This window comes from Mus pahari, chromosome 18 (assembly GCF_900095145.1).
Source record: "Mus pahari chromosome 18, PAHARI_EIJ_v1.1, whole genome shotgun sequence".
Taxonomy (NCBI): Eukaryota; Metazoa; Chordata; class Mammalia; order Rodentia; family Muridae; genus Mus; species Mus pahari.
Window position 1 is genome coordinate 30,099,567 of NC_034607.1, and position 19,355 is coordinate 30,118,921.

Below are 19,355 nucleotides of genomic sequence, written 5' to 3' on the forward strand. Positions count from 1 at the left end.
CTAAGGGTAAGGGGTTAGGGCAAGGCTCATTACATACCATAATCAGTGATCTTACAGGACACCAGGTACAGCTCTTTCAGGTTCTGTCCTTCCTTTGCAATGACCTCCACACACCTGAAACACACAAAGGGTGGCACTACATCAATGCATCCCAGGCAAACCAGCAAGTGTTGGACCACGCATCCTCAGAATAGTCAGGGTCTGATGAGCACCCCAGCCCCCTGCTTTCAACGCATCTCACTGGAGGCATTTCAGGAAGACTTACAGCTCTGCTTTCAAGTTGAGTGCATTAACTCCTATATGGCTTCATTCCATCCTTTAAAAACCCAGGAGATAGGAGGAAGATATTCCTTTAAGACCGCTGAGCATTTGGATGGTAAGCCCAACGTGGTATAGTGAATGCATCATCAATATGAAATGATATAAAATAATAACCCAAAACTGTAGTAAACAGGTGGATAGTTATTTCAAAGAAATAATTATTCAGAGTTCAATTTTTAATTCTGAACATTAAATGTGCATCAAAGAAATTTAACTCAACATACAATCCAAGGTTGTAAAACCGTATAACTGATAAAAGACATAAAATCTGAACATACAAGAATGATAAGACTTTCATTTTAAAAATGTTTCATTTTGGGGGGGGTGATAAATATGTATCTAATTGCATTTTCTGGGAGCAGACATCCACTTAGACCAGAACCATTTGTTGAAGATGCTTTCCTTTTTCGATTTTGTAGTTTTGGCTTGTCAAAAATCAAGCGTTGATCAGTGTGTGGGTTTATTTCTGGGTTTTCGATTCTATTCAACTGAACAACCTGTCATGGTATTTATGCCAATGCCATGCAGTTTTTATTACTATAGCTCTGTAGTACAGCTTGAAACCAGGGATAGTGATACCTCCAGGGTTTTTTCTTGAACAGAATTTCTTTAGCTATCTTGTGGGTTTTGTTTTTTCATATGAATCCCATAGGGGCTGACAGAGACTAAACCACCAACCAAAGAGTACCATGGGATGAACGTAGGCTCCCTACACATATGTACCAGATATGCAGCTTTGTCTTTATGTGGGACCGCAACAGCTAGAACAGGGGCTGTAATTGACTCTGTAACCTGCCTTTGAACCCCTTCCCCCAAAATGAGCTGCCTTGTCTAGACTCAATAGGAGTCTAGTGTATACCTGATGAAGAACATAAAACCTAGTCCTACTGCAACTTGATATGTTAAGGCTAGCTGATTTCCATGGGAGGTCTCCCCTTCTCTGAGGAGAAAAGAAGGTAGATGGGGGAGGGGAGAGGAGAGGAGGAAGGGGAGAGAAAATAAACTAATAAAATTATAAAAAGAAAAGGAAAATGATTTATTTTTAATAATTTAAATGATTGTTATATAGACTAATCATATAGTTACATATTTTAAAATCATCTTTGATTTTCATTTATGTTAAAACATTTTTCAATATAGCCTTAGCAGAACTCTGGTAGAGAATTCAGTGAATTTTAAAAATAATGATCAGCCACACTACCTATTCCATAGCTCAGTTTGCTATAACATCAGCAAGCTGTACTGACAGATATGCAGGCATGGGTGCCCTTCAATGCAGTCCCTGGTTAATCTGTATAGATAGCAGTTAAGTAAAAGGGTAAAAAGCAAAAAGAGTCATTAACCTTTTCTAGGAAGTAAGGTTCAAGCAATTTGATACCTGTGTGTACAATCCATCAAAACTCACTTGGCATCCATCTATGTCTTTCAGATATTTCATTTGCTGCCTGGCTTATTTGTAGGTAGCTTCATAAAATGTCAGGGAATTTTATATAATTTTATCCCATGTAACTCATTTTGAAGGTTAAATTAGTAAGAAAGGCATATTTTTCTTTTAAAGTACTTTTATACAATTCTGTCCTAACAGAATGATAAACATTTCAGGTTTCCTAGGGCAGCCAGGGAAACACACTTCTTTGGCTATTTTATATAAAAACATTTATGATTAAAACAGGATTTTTTTTTTTTTGGTAACTACAATAGAAATCTTGAAAGAGTAACATAATACAAGTGTGACTGACATGGATTACTGTGAAAGGAAACATAACACCTAGCTTCCTATCATTTGGCTTTAATGTAACATTTTAATAAGTTCACACGAGAGAAAGGCTCAAAAAAGAAATCAAACAGCGCAAACAAAGCCCAAATGTTTTGTGTATGACTTAAAATGAATGTTCTCGCGCTAAGAATAAAAATTAAAGCCATACATTATTACATAATCCTAATGATTTAAAATTTCCTGAACACTTTCTGCAAGAGTGAAGATCCATTATTTTCCCTTCTTACTGGATTAAAAAAGAAAGCTAATCCAATATGTTGCGGCGACAACAGGAAGAAAAGACAATGCAATAATTCTATTTTATTCCCATGCTTCATACAGATAGTTCAAAATGCCTGGCCTCATATTTGGCTGTGGAAGATGCTCAACAAATGCATGCTTCCATTGGATGCATTCCTCTCCAATCTATTACTAGATGTGGCACAAGCATTCCAGACTCACAGAGGACAGGAAGGAGCAGGTAACAAGAGAGAACGATACTGTACCAGAGTCAGGCACTGTCTCACAGCGGAAAACCAGCATACACATCAAATGAGACATGCCCCAAATCACTCAACATTAAGGTTTTCCCCCAAAAGACAGAGAGACAGACAGGATGTGTGGATTATGTGTAGATATTGCAAAATTAGAAGCTTGCTTAAGAGCTGGTAACCAGCTACAAGGTAATTAATGACTATAACCTTCCATACTACATAAAGAGAGGAAAACGTAAGCGAAGGTCCCGTAAGTGAAGAATCACCTGTTCTTAAGGGTTCAGTCATGTGAGTTTCCAGACACATATCTATATTTATATAAATACACATACTCAATATATTTATATGACATAAATATATTATCATATGATATAAGCATATTGATATGCATAAAACCAATTGGCACATAATAGATATTATAGAAATTTGTATGATAGGTACTTATGAAAAAGTTAACAATGCTGTCAAATACTTTTAAAAGGTAAAGATGTTCTCAAAGGATCATCTTGTTAATCCTGAGCAGTGTGACAGAAGTGACATTTAGATGCTCCACTTCTCCATTCCTGTCCCTATTCATATATATCACACAAGAAAATGCTTTGTTCAACACGGTAAGAAAATTGCATCAGTACACAAAGGCAGGACATGAGTATGCACCTACAATCAGAATCAAGAGTTTAAAACATCCCACTTCTTCTATGTCCTGTCCCCATCATTCCAAAGGATGAACCTCCAAATATTATTTAAAAGCATTCTACATAGATCCAGGGATACTCACAACAATACGGGAATTAAAGGGGGGCAGTTATGAATTCTTAGGGGAAGTATTATAAAGGGTAAATGAATGGCATGGAAAATACCAAAAGGCATCATAGCCATTAGGCCTAGGTGGTCCTGAGCTCTAGACCTCCCAGGGAGGCAAATCCTTAACACAGGAAAGGAAAGACTCAATTCCCAGCCTCGCCTGGAAAGAACCAAGGAGCAGACCTCAACCCTGGCTGGAGGTCCTACATCATTTGCTTCAAAATGCAGCGCCCTGCAAACACTTTCTCCCAGATCAAGCGTCTCATGTCCATTTAGATACTCTTTAGTTTATTCTGAATTGTCTGCCTTCGGATTAGTTTCTTGCTTTTACGCATTGGCAGGGGTGTGAAGAAAAAAGAATTGAACTCTTACTATTGTAAATTACTAAGAAACAGCTATTGAGAATGAGGTGTGTGTGTGTGTGAGTGTGTTTGTGTGTGTGTGTATTCTCTCTCTCTTTTAGAACGGAGAGAAGTGCAAGAAAACCTGCTCTAAGACAGTCAAAGCGTCCAAAATTATTTTCGATAATTTTATACTCACTTGCTTTGGAGAATGTTCTAAAATACACCTGAAGCATTTTCTAAAATTTAAGAAACAAAAGGTTATTTTGTGAGCTATGTAAGGTGTTTCCTTTCCTTTTTTTTTTTTTTTTTTTAAGAAAAGAAAGCATTTCTCAGTTTCAAAGGAAGAAAATATCTCTCCTCTTAGAAATAGATTCCTAATCATCTGATTTATAAGAAGGTTAAAGGTTAATGAATTAAGCTGTGCAAGCCTCAAAATTATCAAAGGAATTCAAAAGAGCCTGATTTATGGAAAACAGTGACCCATTCTACACACTACTGAGTTGTTATGTTTCTTGTCTCCTCCTCACAAGCCAGAGCACGGCATTAGTGACAATGAAAGGAACTAATGAGGAAATATGACTGCACTGTTTGTAGGAGGAGTGTCCTGGGAGACCTTGTTACTGTGTGTGATGTGCTTCAAACCAGAAAGAAGCTAATTGGAGCTGCCAGACACTGGTGTGCAGATCTTACTTTAAAGGACGGGCTCAATCACCTTCGAGGTGTGAAAAGAAATATCCCCATTAGATGCATTAGTACGGGGAGTGGTGGTGGAGTTCTAAGGACGCTCTGGGATGGTGTCTCCCAAGCCACAATCCTATTTGAATAGCAGGCATATATTTAAAGAGAGAAAAACTGCAACAAGACAAAATAGTACCACAGATTAAAAGGGAGAAAAGATATATAGAGAGTGCTGTAAAGAAGTTGGTAAATACGTACAAAGACTTGGTGCATTGAAGGCTGAATAAACATGCCGCTGAAACCTCACAATGCCACACACACCAGGAAAATCATCTATGTAAAGGCCGTAGAAACAGAATTGGATTTTGGCCATTTCTAATACTAAGCAAGCTAATTTAACTTACATTGTGTGGACTGTAGACAGACAAATTGCAGTGAATGTGAGTGGACACACAACCCCAGGGAAGATATTAAAGGGGTTGACAAGGTCTACACACGGTAGCGAGGAGGAAGCGAGACCCCTGTGTGCTTCAGAGGTGCCATGCTAGTTCACAGGCGGGCCAGTTGAGCCCATCCTGTCACACTGGAGGACCCCAGAACATAAGGCAGCACCTGGGAAAAGCAGAGTGACAGCAGAGTGATGCTCTTTCACAGTCTGAAATAGAGCTCTGATCTCACTGGACATGATTCACATGCCTTCAGAAAATGTGAAATATTGCATGGTTTAAAGGAAAATTCACCAAAAAAGACACCAATTAAACAATCTATGACTAGCATATTTTTCCTTACTTGAATAAGATTTATGAGTTATATTCATAGGTCATTTTTTAAGTAACAGAATTACTTAGCTTATAGAAACAGAGTAATACAGTTATTTTTGTCTTCAGGTTAAGCAACTGAACTAGATGGACAAACATTAGATTATTTCAGGAATTTAACATATGTCACCAAGGTGATATACTGAGAACACTCTGTATTTCTCCATATCCTTTCTTATGAATGTTCTTCTATGTAACACTAGTAACTGCAGAGTACCAAGTAGAAACTCACTGATAACTCTTATGAACACTTGTGGAAATATTCTCATAGAAGATATATAAGCTGATTTTTTTAAAAGATTGATTTGCAATTAAAATGCTAACTCATTTTCTCAAAGAACATTCTTAATATACCACAAGGGTAGAAACTAGGAGTGACATGCAAAATGTCACCAGCTCCACCAGTTAGCAACAATTATCTTGGGACACCAATTAAGTTCTCACTTACCAAATGCCATTCTCTAGAAAGCCAGTGACTGATTTGTGAATCTGAGATTTGGGTAGACATTTTCCACTTAACTGGGGGCCTACTCAAGCCTGTCCTGTCCCTCAGGAAGGCACAGAAAGGTTACAAAATGACCACAGTAGGAACTTGTTACTGTGGTTTTTATACACGGGAAGCATGCCAGAAGGTAAGGCGAGGCTTCTGCTCCTGCAGCTTGCAGCCCTTCTGCAGGGTTAGGGACTTCTGAGGACAAGAATGTAGTGCTCCTGTTAACTGCTGCTTCTTTCTAGGCATGGCCACTCACCCTGAAGGACTCTAAGCATCAGGTAGGTTTCTTCTCGAGTCACAGAGCTCAGCAAGGAAAGAACAATACCACTGCCAAATGGATTGTCCCAGTACATTTATAAATGTTGTCATGAACAACTTACATGGGGAATAATTGTCTCTAGCTATAATTTAAATGTTTAGCAGAGTATTTAAATTTTTCTTCAGGCAGAAAAAGACCTACATATAAATAGCACGTTCCTTTGAACTATCAAGAAAGAAAATGGCTGAAGTTTCTCTAAGGGGTAGAAACGGAGACTCGACCTAACTGGCTTATAATAAACTTGACTCTGCCATTAATGTTTTGAAAATTACTTTGGAAATCTCATTTTTAATTTAGCCATTGCACTGTACTTCTTACTAACTGAGCTAACTTTTGGGAAGCATTCCACAGAGTGAGCAATAAGGCTAAAAATAAGCTAACATCTATCTATTGAAAACCAATACTTTATCACATGTAAAGTGGGACCAAGGCATGATAGTGTATAATGTTGAACATAAGGCTTGCAATTGTGAAGGATCAAACACTGCTCACTTCTGTTCTTGATATTAGTATTCATAACTGTGAATAGAGAGCTAGTACTATCCCCACAGTTACTGAGACTAAGAAAGATAGTCACCGTTTTCAGGGTGAATGGAAACACTAGGAAGTAAGGTTCAGAAAGGAATTAAAGGAGAGACTTCCTCTATTAAAGACTGATCAAAGTTTTTCTCTGGGAGAGAAAGAAACTAGCATGGAAATGGTGATTGTTGAAAACCGTCTTTTGTTTCTTTTTGATTTTTTGGTTCAAGGATCTCTATCAGCTCGTCCTCAGTGACTCGAGGGGAGTCCAGAAACCGTACAACCCGGATAAAGCTACCACTGGTGCTTCTCTTTGGTATCCTGACAGTTCAATACACCGGGCAGTAAAAAGGTCTTATTTGCTTACAAGGTACACAAGTTTACTATGTGCAGCAAAAGTTCAGGCCCTTAAAAAACAAACAAACAAAAATACAAAAAAAAAAAAAAAAAAAAAAAAAAAAAAAAAAAAAAAAAAAAAAAAAAGAAACCAAGACAATCAAACACAAAAGCACTACTGTCCACTGGAAGGAGCTGTAGTCCGTCAGAGTGAACTCCTTTCCAGCAAAACATCAGTCAGGGACAGCTCTGGTCAGCTCACCCATTCCTAACACTGATGGCGAGTAATATCAATTATAGTAATGCCAGCAATTTGTCAGGGTTCTGACTTGTCTCAAAGACTGAAATCTATGTAGAAGCAGAGGTCAAAACACCTAGCTGAGGACTGTCTCCCTCTTATCCTTGACCTTTATCCAAACTGTCACATATATTGATATGAGAGTCTCATTTTTATTTTGCATAAAACGGATATTTTATTTTGATTCATCTTTAATTTAAAATGGCTGAGTACATTATTTTAGTGGACGATTAAAGCATTCAGGAGATGAGATTTCAGGCCTCATTTAGGGGAGAGTTAAGCATGTCCTCACCCCAAGATACCCACAACTACACTTTGCAGTGACAAATTACCCCTTCACGGCACTCTCTGCGAGCCAGCCCACCTCCATGGGAGCTTTGTGAAACAGCCAAAGACTGATGTTCAACAAGGACCACTCTTGGCCTGTGTAATCAAGGAGGTAACTCAGACAACACTCAGACCAAAGGTTTCCTTCTCTTTTGGGAAGGCAGAGAACCTCAGAACGCTACAGAACATGGGACATAAAGATAAAAAGGACTGTTAAAGATGGCTTCCCACTTTAGCTAACAATGGTTCTAAGCATTTCAAAACAGTACTCAAAATTTTGTTTATGCAAACAGTCGTAGTGATAAGAAAAAAAGTTGTTTAGTAGTTTTCTAGGGAAATTAAGAGAATCACAATTTGATATCTGTGAAGGTTATAATTAGATAGCTCAAATCAAACACAATGGGAAGAGGGCGAAAGCTTCCACACCACATTCTCTTATCCTCAGGAAGTCTGCAACTCCTCATTAGCTTTTAAGCCCAAGTAACCCTCTGGCCATCCAAGAGACTAGTAAAAGAGGTCTTGGAGTGATTCATAAATGGAGATTATATGCAAGCAACTAATCCTGAAATTAGGAGAACTTAAGCGTCAAATTATCTTAGTTCCTAAAACAGAAGCTTACTGCTAGATCAGAGACGAGATCACCCAGGCAGAGACACCACACCAGTTTCACCTAACTGAACTTCTGTGAGATTCAACTCTTAGTGTTCTGAGGCTCAATGACCATCACTGGTGAACACACTGATTGCTTCCAAAGCTCTGAACTGCCACAGCTCTGCTGCCTGGCCCTGCACCATGACATTCTAATGTTTGTATCAGAGGTCAATCATCTTTGTTCTAGTATTTATAAGAAATTAGGGCACTAGGCCAAACATAATTGTTTTTGTCATTATATTTATACAACCAAAAAAGATCTTACTTAAAAGAAATAACAATTATACTTGTAGTAAATGTTCATATACGTCTATAGGTGAAAATACTGACCTCAATCAAAAATTCCTAATGTCAGAAATGCAGTTTGAGATTTAAGTATAAAGGGAGATGATTGATTTAATTTGACATGTATTTATCTGGAGTTTGGAGAAACAAAGCCCTCTACATCTTCTCTGTGTTCAGTCAGTATGGATGGGTAGCATTTAGAAATGACAGGGGAAACCTCTGGAATTGACACTTCTCTGTCAAGATGGTACAATAATCCCTAGATCCCCAAACTCCACTGGCCAAAGATTGTGCTGCAAACTTAATTTATTCAACAATGCAAAGTGTTACAATTAGAGGAGTAAGTAATGCATCTGGTAGTTATATTTATGTTTATCTATAATTCTTGACAAACATATGTGTTCATTGCCAACACTGTTACTAAATTAAGAAAGAAATATGGAAATGCACTAGACAAGGGAATTAAACAACTGAAATACCATAATCACTAAAGTTCAGGTGGCTTTGCCTGGACCAGTCATCGAAGGACTCCCCATAAAGGGAAAAAGCATCTCTGATCTTAGGGAAAGTTGCAGAAAGCTAATGAAACTAGTTCCAAAGAGCGACAGAAACCAGTGTGTGTGTGTGTGTGTGTGTGTGTGTGTGTGTGTGTGTGTTGGGGGGAGCATTACCCAGGTTCTCCTAGCAGCAACTTGCAAAGGCAAGGCAGTGAACAAACATGGAGACTGGAGAAGGCTCCTTTCACTGTTATAAGACAGTGCTGCTCTCTGCAGGAAAAGGTAAGCCTGAGTAGCAGGATAAGCCAGTAATGCTCACGGGGCAGCACTCCCTTGTTTATAGGATGGATGGACACGAGGAGGGCAACTTTCTCTGTGCCGCACTATAGGCCATTACAGTGCCACCAAGAGCCAGGAGGAGATGTGGAATGAAAGTATTCAGGCTTTGCTTTTCTTCTCTTAGTTTCCCTCCCTCCCTCTCTCCCTCCTTCCCTTCCCCTTCCCCTTCCTTCCTTCCTTCCTTCCTTCCTTCCTTCCTTCCTTCCTTCCTTCCTTCCTTCCAGTTATAACAGTATAACTGTATAACTTCCAGATTGTATAACTGCCTTGGCTGTCCTAAAACTCGCTTTGTAGACCCAACTAGCCTTGAACTCACAAGAGCTCTGCCTGTCTCTGTCTCCGGAGCACTGGGATTTTCAGTGTACACCATCATGCCCAGTGAGTACTCAGGTTTCTGCTCTACACAAGTGCCTAACAAGATACATGAACATGTTCAGGCATTCAGAGTACATTGGAGGGATCAGAGGAAACAGTTTACTTTCAAAAGTGATCAGTGGAATGAAGAAATGGCAGGAAACCCAGACATTAAAAAGGATGCCCAGTAAATATGCTATGAGTCAGGTTTATGCTTCTAAGAGTCCTGAAGGAATTATATGATTTATAACTCAGTGATAATGAGAAATTAGAATTTTTTTTTGAGGTGTTAACTTTGTGCTGATATCAGATATACAATACATTTAGGACACTTGACAACCTTAGAGACTTTGGGGAAAGTAATGCCAATTTAAAGCCATGGCACAGTCCAGAAAGGGGAAACTATGAGAAGTTATTGGTTTAAGCAAAACTGTGTGACATTCAGGCAAGCATTAACTGGCATACTGGTTCGATTTAAACCACAGACTATGCGAATGAGAGGAACAATACAGCCACAGACTAAATAGTTACTGATGGCTCTAAATTTATCATCTGTTTATCCATATCCAGTCATATTCTAAAAAAAGCATACAAGTCTAAAAAAGAAGTATTTGAGAAAGGCCAACTAGGTTTAAAATAAAGTCAAATAAAAGTACAGTCTGGGATTTCTGTAATTCAGACGTGGAAGTTTCCACAGGAGGTGGGAGACTTTAGAATAAGCTTTCAAGGAGGCAGAGAAGGAGCAGAAGCATTCCTAAGATTGCAACGCAGGTGCATCTCTAATAAGATCTGAAACTCAAAATGAGCTAACAAGAGAGCAGGTGTGCTTAAGGTGTCTCTAAGGAAAGGTTACAGCTTTAAAAAGTATTAAAACATCCCTGACACACACAAATTCTCCTCCCACTTCTTAATACCATGGTGCCCTTGATCTGTGAGAAACTGACCTCTAGGAGGAGTTGGTGGGGAAAGACAATGAAATATGACACAGGAATAAAACAGAGATACTCAAGGGCTTGAGAATTTTATACATTTTTAATGTCTCATGTAGAAAATCTATCCAGAGGGTTGGCTTAGTGGGTACAAACACTTGCCACCTAGTCTGGGAATCTAAGATCATGCCCCAGGACACACGTGGTGTAAACAGAGAACCAGCTCCGGACTACCGTCCTCCTCCCCCCCCCCCCCCGTGCACACTGCAGCAAGCCTTCATCTCTGTGAAATACACACACAAAACAAAACAAAACAAAACAAAAACAACGCTTTGAAAACCTACTGGTTTTGATAATAGATGTGTTTCCAGTGTTCAGGTATAAGCTCTCCATGTTTCTCTGCACACGAATGATACAGTTCTGAGACTGAGGTGTAACTTAACTTCCACCAGAGTCTTGTCAGGTGGTCAAGATGCTTCTACTCACGCAAGCAAGCATGTGCAAACACTAAAGTTTCCACTGGATATGTAAAACTGAAGATGAAGGAGTCTCTTCCCAATGGCATCCATAATTCTGTCGACTTCCCATCCTCCGTATGAGCACGCTGGTGTGATTTAGAACAGAGTAGAATCCCCTAGAGCGCATTTTTCATAGTGCTGACACTTTGAACGCTGGCACCCCACACACCTTTTTGTTTATTTTTTGATCACATTGAAACATTAAGAGATACCATACACAAAAAAAGAAATGTATGGTCTAGTAAGTGAATTTATGGAAACTATTCCCATTTTCCCCCTGGTTAAATAAATATATAAAATATATAGAGCACATATATAGCATAAATTAGGAGACAGTATGCAGTTAAATGTTAAATACTATTTAAGTCTTTGCACAACATTTCAGTTAGAAGAATGTACACACACAAACACACACAGAGAAAGAGAGTGAGAGAGCGAGAGAGCGAGCATGAGAGCGAGAGAGATTCTTCAGTAGGTTAAATAATGGCTTCCAATATGTCAGGTCAAAGTTCACAGAGCCTATAAATAATATCTTAAATGAAACATTATCCTGTATTGTATATCTAGACCTTCGTGGCGACCAGAAGGGGTACTTGAAAGTTCAATGACAACAGCTCTAACAGAGAGACAGCTTCATCACCATGGAGGCAGCCTGCACTGATGCAGCCATGCCATAATACTTGCCAGCAGTCACCAGATGCTAAAAGGAAACCATCAGCCGGTCGACACTTTTTACTTCCTCCCAGTGAAGGTGACTTGAGTACACCTACCCACTACCACTGTGAGAAAATAAACACAGAACCAGAGTTCTGTGTTAAACAAGCTGCTAGAAGTGACAGGAAATTACCACAGAGCATTAAATATGTTCTTAATCAATAGATTGCCTGTATGGAGTTTTTATTTAAAAAGGTAACAATCTAGTGAGATTAAAGATGATTTAAATAGATATCACAAACTTTTAATCTGTGATAGACAAAAAAGGGAGAAATGCCTTCCCTTAGTCTGTATCAGAGTAAATCACAAAAGTAAGTCTTTTTTCGCATAAACACTTTTCTATAGAATATTTCAAAAGCTTAAAGAATTCTGCAGTGACAATCCCACTGCCTACCATTTAATTCTGTAAGTGAAAGTTTGCTTCATTTTCTTCAGACCAGGTGTGCCTTGCTTTCTCCATTCATACTTACATGTTTTTACAGGTTCATATTTGTTCATGCATTATAACACAGATGAAGACTAATGTACTTCATGCCCAAACACTTCAGCATACACCATTAGTTAAGAGTTCATAGTGTGCTAATGGATCTCTTTTTAAATTAAAACAAGGTGTACCTGTTGTGCGCCGTATAAATCACAAATGCTATCAGTTCTGACAAGTGCGTAGGTTTATCTAGCTTGAGCTGCTAGTGAGGTTAGACTACTCTTGCCAGCTGCTGAGTTCTCCACACCCTTCTGAGTGAATGCTATCGATCCCATTCCTGCTCACACGGTCAAGGACTTTGTAGACACCCTTGCCATCACAGTAACTTAGAATGCTCCAAGACACCGCTGCAGCTTGCATACTCACTTCTCAGTGGGAAGAGTTGCTTTCCCATTATTATAAAGGTTATCCTCCCTCCCTCCCTCCCTCCCTGCCTCCCTCCCTCCTTCATCTCGGGAACTCAGGCTGCCCAAGAAGCACTATATAGCCAAGGCTTTCCTCAAACTTGCTCTTATTTTCCTGCCCCAGCCCCCAAGTGCAGGAGTACAGTCATGTACAAGGATGCCCGAAATCCTGCTTGTCTCTTTTTAAGAACACATCTATGCTTGGCTACAGAAGTACAGAGTTGCAAATGAATCAAACTAACATAGCCAAGCACACCAAATGATTTTGTATCTGAGAATTTCTGCTATGTAGGAAAAAACCACTTTGTATAGAATATAAAAATAAGGAGAAAAATATCTGGCACATTACTACACACTTCATATTTCCAAAATCAAGTAGTTAAAGATAGAAAAAAAAGATATACCATTAGTTCTCAAGTGTGTAAAAACACACTAAAAATTCTATGAACCACTATTTTATTTTTCACAAGATTAATATTTAAAAACACAAGCCCCTGAGGATAATTACAAAATTATTAACTGTACGAAAGCAATATATACTTTTATATCATTCAGTGAGGATATGCAAATTCTAGGCCATTAGGGCTGCTTTTACAGTACACTTAGTATCATTTTCAGCACAGCCTTGTTAACAAGGAGGTCACTCCATCTTCTCTCCGTGCTTTATAGGCCTTGGCATTTCTGAGCAATGAAAATGCTATTTTTAGGTTCGCTCTTCCCCAATGCATTACCTCCACCCATTTTTGGCTAAAGACTTAATTTTGAAAGAGGCATGAAAAGTGACCCAAAATACCCTTCTCTTTCTGTCTACAGTTTCCTTTAAACTAATCATAAAAATAAAAGTCTACAAAGACACTAAGACTAAGTGCCTACTGACCAAAAAGACTGATAAACTCCAAATGTGAGTATGCAAATATCCCATAAGAGCACAACCAATGTCAGGCAGCATGTACTAAGAGGCACTCACAGCAGTACATGGAGGGTGTATTCTCCCATGGCTAGAAAGCGATGCGTTCATACAAACAGGGAGGGGCTGCATTCATTAGTAAGCCTGGCTTCTGATGCCTCGACCAGTACAGCTTGAAATCTGATATTTTACTGTGTGATCCAGGCCACAGTAGGTGTGAAGGAGCCACAAAGTCCTATGGGAAAATATTTCTCCTCTCACCTATAATTTAACAAGCATCAAACATTAAACTGAGGATTCACGATGGGAATATGAAGTCTTCATTTTTTCCTGCAGAGAGGATTTTTCTGCTTTGGTCATGCTAAGATGATGACGTACCGATTGGCTGCATACTGAAGACCTGCAGGCAAACCTCATCTTGTCACTCTGACCTGTTCCCTGGCAATGTACCACACACATTTGTATGCTTTCACACTCGGTCAGCTAAGCTCCACGCATTGCTATCTTTCAGGAGGGATTGCCTTCATTCAGGATTGCCCACTTCTAAACTTTGACCACTGGAGTGGTATGCCAGCATGCCAACTTGAATTCAAGTCCTGGCCAGAATGTTTGGCTCATATTGGATGCTATGCTCACGAAAGGTTTGATGCATGAATGGGAGATATGATAATAAAACATCATGCCATTTTATAAAACTGACACTTGGGGAAAGAATAGAAATTTATCAATTTTTATTGAGAATATTTCAGCCAAGGAGGGCATTATTTTTGAATAAGAACTAAATAGAATGTAGATAAAAAGAGAAATATCCATGTAAAACCCTTTTAATAGTGTGAATTAAAGTAAATAGCAACAAAGTACACAGGGGCTTAAAACGATAAAGAAAAAAAAAGTCACATGTGAAGAGCTCCAGGGCTAAGAATGTCAGTAGGGCAAGAGGGAAAGGCTGTGGACTGGACACAACAGAGGTCGTTCTGAAGTTTCCTCAGTAAAACTCCTTCCACACTGGGCCTGCCAGGCTGAGGGACAGGCACATTAACGTGCATCCAGTATAAGAGACACTGAAACCCAAGTGTAGTTTTTGAAAATACTGTGGTTGCTGAAAATTTATATAGGGCTACCAGCTCCAAAAAGTTCATTTTAAATTTCTTCGTATCAGAAAAGAAACATTTAAAGGAAAATCAACTTAGTTCTCCTAAAATATTCCAATCAGTGCCGGGAAAGGAACGGACACAGTTAGCGAGCAGGAGAGGAAGGTTACAAAAGGGGACAGGCCTGGAAGGGGTGTCTTTAGAGAAGATAGCGGGACAAATAATTTGTAGTTCAAGAACACTTTAACTGACATGATTTCAACATCTATTTCTTTGGAGAGTCAAGACAGTGCATGTACTGGAGTGTCCTAGACCATGACGACCAGTGTGCCTCAGAAATGCTCCGCCTTCCCAGGGAAGAATGGCCGCCGTGCACCTGCATGGACTCAAGGGTCCCCGTGCTCGTGCCCAGCCAAGTGTGGGGAACCAGCAAGCTATCACCACCCCTGGGTCTCAGACCCCTTGTGTATATGCCAACTTCCATCTCTGTAAGGATTAGAAGAACTGATATATCTGAGTATATTAATACATGCCTTGGCCACTACAACTTAGCATTGCTATTCTTTTAAAACAGTATGTCCCTTACAGCAGTACAGGAAGACAACCCACAGGGTATGGAGGTCTCACAATATACTTCAAGTGCTCAAGAGGCTGAGTTTGAAAAAGAACAGGGAGGAAAGAAACAAAGGAGAGACAACCGCCATGATTTATGAAGTATTTTTCTTCCAATCTGGAAGCTAGTACTCATCATCTGAATTTACTGATCTATCTGAAGGAAATAAAATTAATGGGCCCTGTCTTTAACAAACGACAAGCAAGGGAAGGAATGAACAGCGGCAGTCACTAGGAGATGGCATGGGGGGCGGGTGAGGACAAAGACTCCCAGGCCCCCTCCATGGGCGCCATTATGATGGGTGTGATAGGAGATGGAAAAAGACAGGGAACCTGGTGGAGAGAAGGGAGAGGAAGTGAAGCCAAGGGCTTTGTACACCGTGGAGCAAGGTGGAACCGGAGACTTGAAGGTGGTAAGGAGCAGGCTGATGTGAGGAGCCTTCACATCCACATGATGACTTGATCTGGATCCACAATCCTGCTGCATCTGGGATCTATGTCAATGTCTGAGACCCAAAGGCCAGGAGGATGCCTGCTGTCTGGGCTGCCTCCAGAGACCATGTGCATGTTTGAGGGTGATGCTGTTGTGGGGAGACATGCTGATCTGAGTGGCCTGCATTGCCACCTGAGGCCCTGGTTACATCTGGGCCCAGGCTGCTGCACGGGGTGGGGTGGGTGGTGTCCAGGTCCACAATCCTACAGCAGGCAGTGTCTAAGTCGATGTCCCAGGCCTGTGTTACTACCAAAGGCCATGCAGATGTCACTAGACTGGAATGTCATCTGAGGTACTGTGCTGAGCTGGCCTCACTCCTGGCTGCCCAACACACTCAGGAGAGCTAGCCCTGCCCCTCATCTGCCTTTGGGTGGCATGGGTAAGATACCTTCCTCCCCTGTGGTAGGTGAGAGGGCTGGTCCAGAGGTCATGAGAGCAGGAAAGCTGACCCCTGCCCATTGATGGCTGTGGCATTGGGTGAGCTAGAGGGCAGTGCTGGAGAGCTTGCCTTGGTGGTGTGGGTGTAGCAGACCTGGCAGCTCAGCTATTACACAGGTCCATAACTAAGCCTTTGAGGAGGCCCACCCCAATATGTACCCCATCTATGCTGGTCCTGCAGTTCCAAAGCTGCAGGATCTCTATGACACAGGACAACAGGATATCCAAGAGGAATCCAGGTGAGGATGCAGTATTGACAGTATAGTGAAGCCAAAGGCCTTGAAACAGACCAGTGACTCACTGCAAATAAACAAGTGTGGACAAGTCAGGCAGGGGTGGCACACGTCTCTAATTCCAGCACTTGGGAGGCAGAGGCAGGCAGATTTCTGAGTTCGAGGCCAGCCTGGTGTACAGAGTGAGTTCCAGGACAGCCAGGGCTACAACAGAGAAACCCTGTCTCAAAAAACCAAACCAACCAAACAAACAAAACCAATAAATAAACAAACAAACAAAAGTGTGGACAAAATGGTATAGTGTGGGACACACTGACATGTTACATCCCCATGACAATCAAGAATCTTTTTTTATTCTATCTTACTTTATTTTGTGGGGGAGATTTTAAGAGTAGAGGGTGGACATGAAGGAATGGGGAGATGAATGGGATTGGGGTGCACGATGTGACATTCACAAAGAATAACAAGTTTTTAAAAAAATCAAAAGCAAATCATATCAAATAAGAAAAGAACGGGAAAAAATGATGGCAGAGATCAACAAAATGAGATCGTTCATCTCATCTGGATACTCACTCAGATAACAGGGGCTGTGTGCATGTTCCACACCAAACCTTCTAAATTTTAAGAGCTAATTAAAAAGTATAATAATAAGATCTGGTTGTGGCAGTTCATATACTTGAATGTTTGGTCCTAGGTTACTGGGACTGTTTGGGAGGGTTGGGAGGTGTGGCCTTGCTGAGTGGGTGAGGCCTTCTTGGGAACAGCTCAGTTAAAAAGAAGAAGGGCAAGATCTTGGAGAAGTTTTATACTTAACAAATATAAATATCAGAAAAGGACATCCCTATTTTACATTTATTTGTTTGTTGATTTTGTATGTCTTTCTGTGTGTGGGAGCAGAGTCTGCACAGGTGGTCATGGTTACTTCTGTATTTGCACTACATGAGTTTTGTGGATCAAATTCAGGTAAACAGGATTGGTGTCAAACACCCCTAACTACTGAACCATCTCACTGGCTAAGTCTTATTTTTATATTTATGTTGAATGTCTATATGCGAAGTCAGTATTGTGATAATGCAATTTCATGAAATCTAATTTACAAAATGTGTAAAAAAGAATTAGAATTTTCTAAAACAATTTATACCATTTATAATTCTAGTATAACACATGAAGCTAAGAATGAATACATTGCATGACGAATTGTGAAAAACAACTGGCTGAAAGACAACAACGAAGAAAAACTAAGAGAAATAATGTGACAAATAAGAAAGTAGATTACAAGGAGAACGCAGGGCAGGTACACAGACACAGTCTATGAACTGTCCGGCTGTCCTGACTGTTCCCTGTGGTTTGAAGTCTTGATAAAACTACTGCCTTTTCTTTTGATGCCCAGCTCACCTCAGGGAATAACACACTATTCACTTTATACCATGCGGCAGATCCTCCCCATGTCCACAAAGAGTCACACCACCCACTGTGCACACCACACAGGGCTTCTAGGTTTTTTCCACCCAGTGATACCTATCCTGTGTACTGCTGAAGAGCCACTGACCCCTCCCCCAACTGACAACTGTCTGTGTTTCGCAGCCTTTCCGTCCGCAGACAGTAAATTCTGTTTGGTTGGTTGGTTGGTCAGTTGGATTTTTTAAATTTGGAATTTTAGTATTTCTACACTGGGACTTTAGATGTTGGGGACTGGACCAGTCCCAGAGATGTTCACTGAGGGTTGGCATCGGGCTGTGAGAAGCCACAGGACTCTGCTGGGGGGGGGGGTCAGTCTGAGGTCCCTGCGGACCTGCTGGAATTGGCTCAGGGTCCCCGGGGTCTGCACGGAGGCCAGGGACAGCAGGTTCTAGCTCTTGGACTGCAGACGCTGGATGTCGTGGAAGAGCTGGGAATGGAGTATAGGCCTGTGAGCAGTAACTGGGACGGAAGGGAAAAAAGGGCAGGAAGAGAGAGAGCTCTGGGTCCCGTGGGCAGGATAGTCCTTGGCTTGGTCCGGGGGTTAATTGGCTTGGCAGAAACCATGTCTGGGAATGCAGAGGTCTCCTGCAGGAGAATAGATGGTAGGGTTTTAGATGAAGACCTGCTCGGTTGTTCCAGCACGGAGGATCCCAATGAGAAGAGGCAGTCCATTGTTTTAAGGCGTTTATTGTAGAAAGGCAGAGAGAGGGGGAGAGTAGGGAAGTCGAGGCCCGTTATAACCACGTGGAGAGAGAAGGGAAGGCAGAGAACGAGGGAGCAAGAGTAAGAGGAGGAGAGTAAGAGAGGGAGGAGGGGCAAACAGCCCCTTTTATAGCGGGCTGGGTCTAAATGGCTGTTGCCAGGTAACTGTGGGGTGGAGTCTAGACAGAATACCAGGAGCTTGGGGCATTGCCCTACGAGACTGATGGCCACACACCTCTCTGCAAGCTGCTGTGGGAGGCTGTACCTCTACAGAAGCCAGGGTCCCAAGGGGCGTGATCAAATTCCTGTCCATCCCTTGCAGGTGATAAGTCACCTGTTGGGTCTTGGGGTTCAAAGCCGGGACCAGGCAGCCTGTGCACAGTTCACTGCCCCACTGGTTTGTTAAAAATTATTTCGAGGCAGGGAATGTAGATTAGAGTACCTGTCTGGCACAGACAAGCCGGAGTTTGATCTTAGCATCAGTTCACAAATCTTTTGTGAGAAGCAGGCTGGTGAGCTGGCTCAGGCTGATAACCTGAGCTAGGTCTCAGGCCCCCAGGACAGGAGGAGAGAGCAGACTCTGACCTCCACGCACACCTTGCCCTGTGCAGCATCTACACTCCCTCCCCCACAGACAAAGGATAAACGCGAAAAAATTTAAAAGCCCTGTTTTCGCCACACAGTCGCCACAGTCTTTCCTGTAGTCACTTTAATTTTAAAATCAAGAAATGGATAT

The 19,355-nt window shown here is 41.0% G+C and overlaps 1 protein-coding gene across 1 annotated transcript in view; it reads right to left on the reverse strand.

Moving 5' to 3' along the window:
• Positions 1 to 19,355, reverse strand: part of Fbxl17 (F-box and leucine rich repeat protein 17) — a 426,850-nt gene that overhangs the window by 150,190 nt on the left and 257,305 nt on the right. Inside the window, exon 7 of the mRNA XM_021217959.2 lies at positions 38 to 114. Within this exon, the coding sequence (XP_021073618.1) occupies positions 38 to 114 (77 nt within the window). The remainder of the gene's footprint in view (positions 1 to 37; positions 115 to 19,355) is intronic.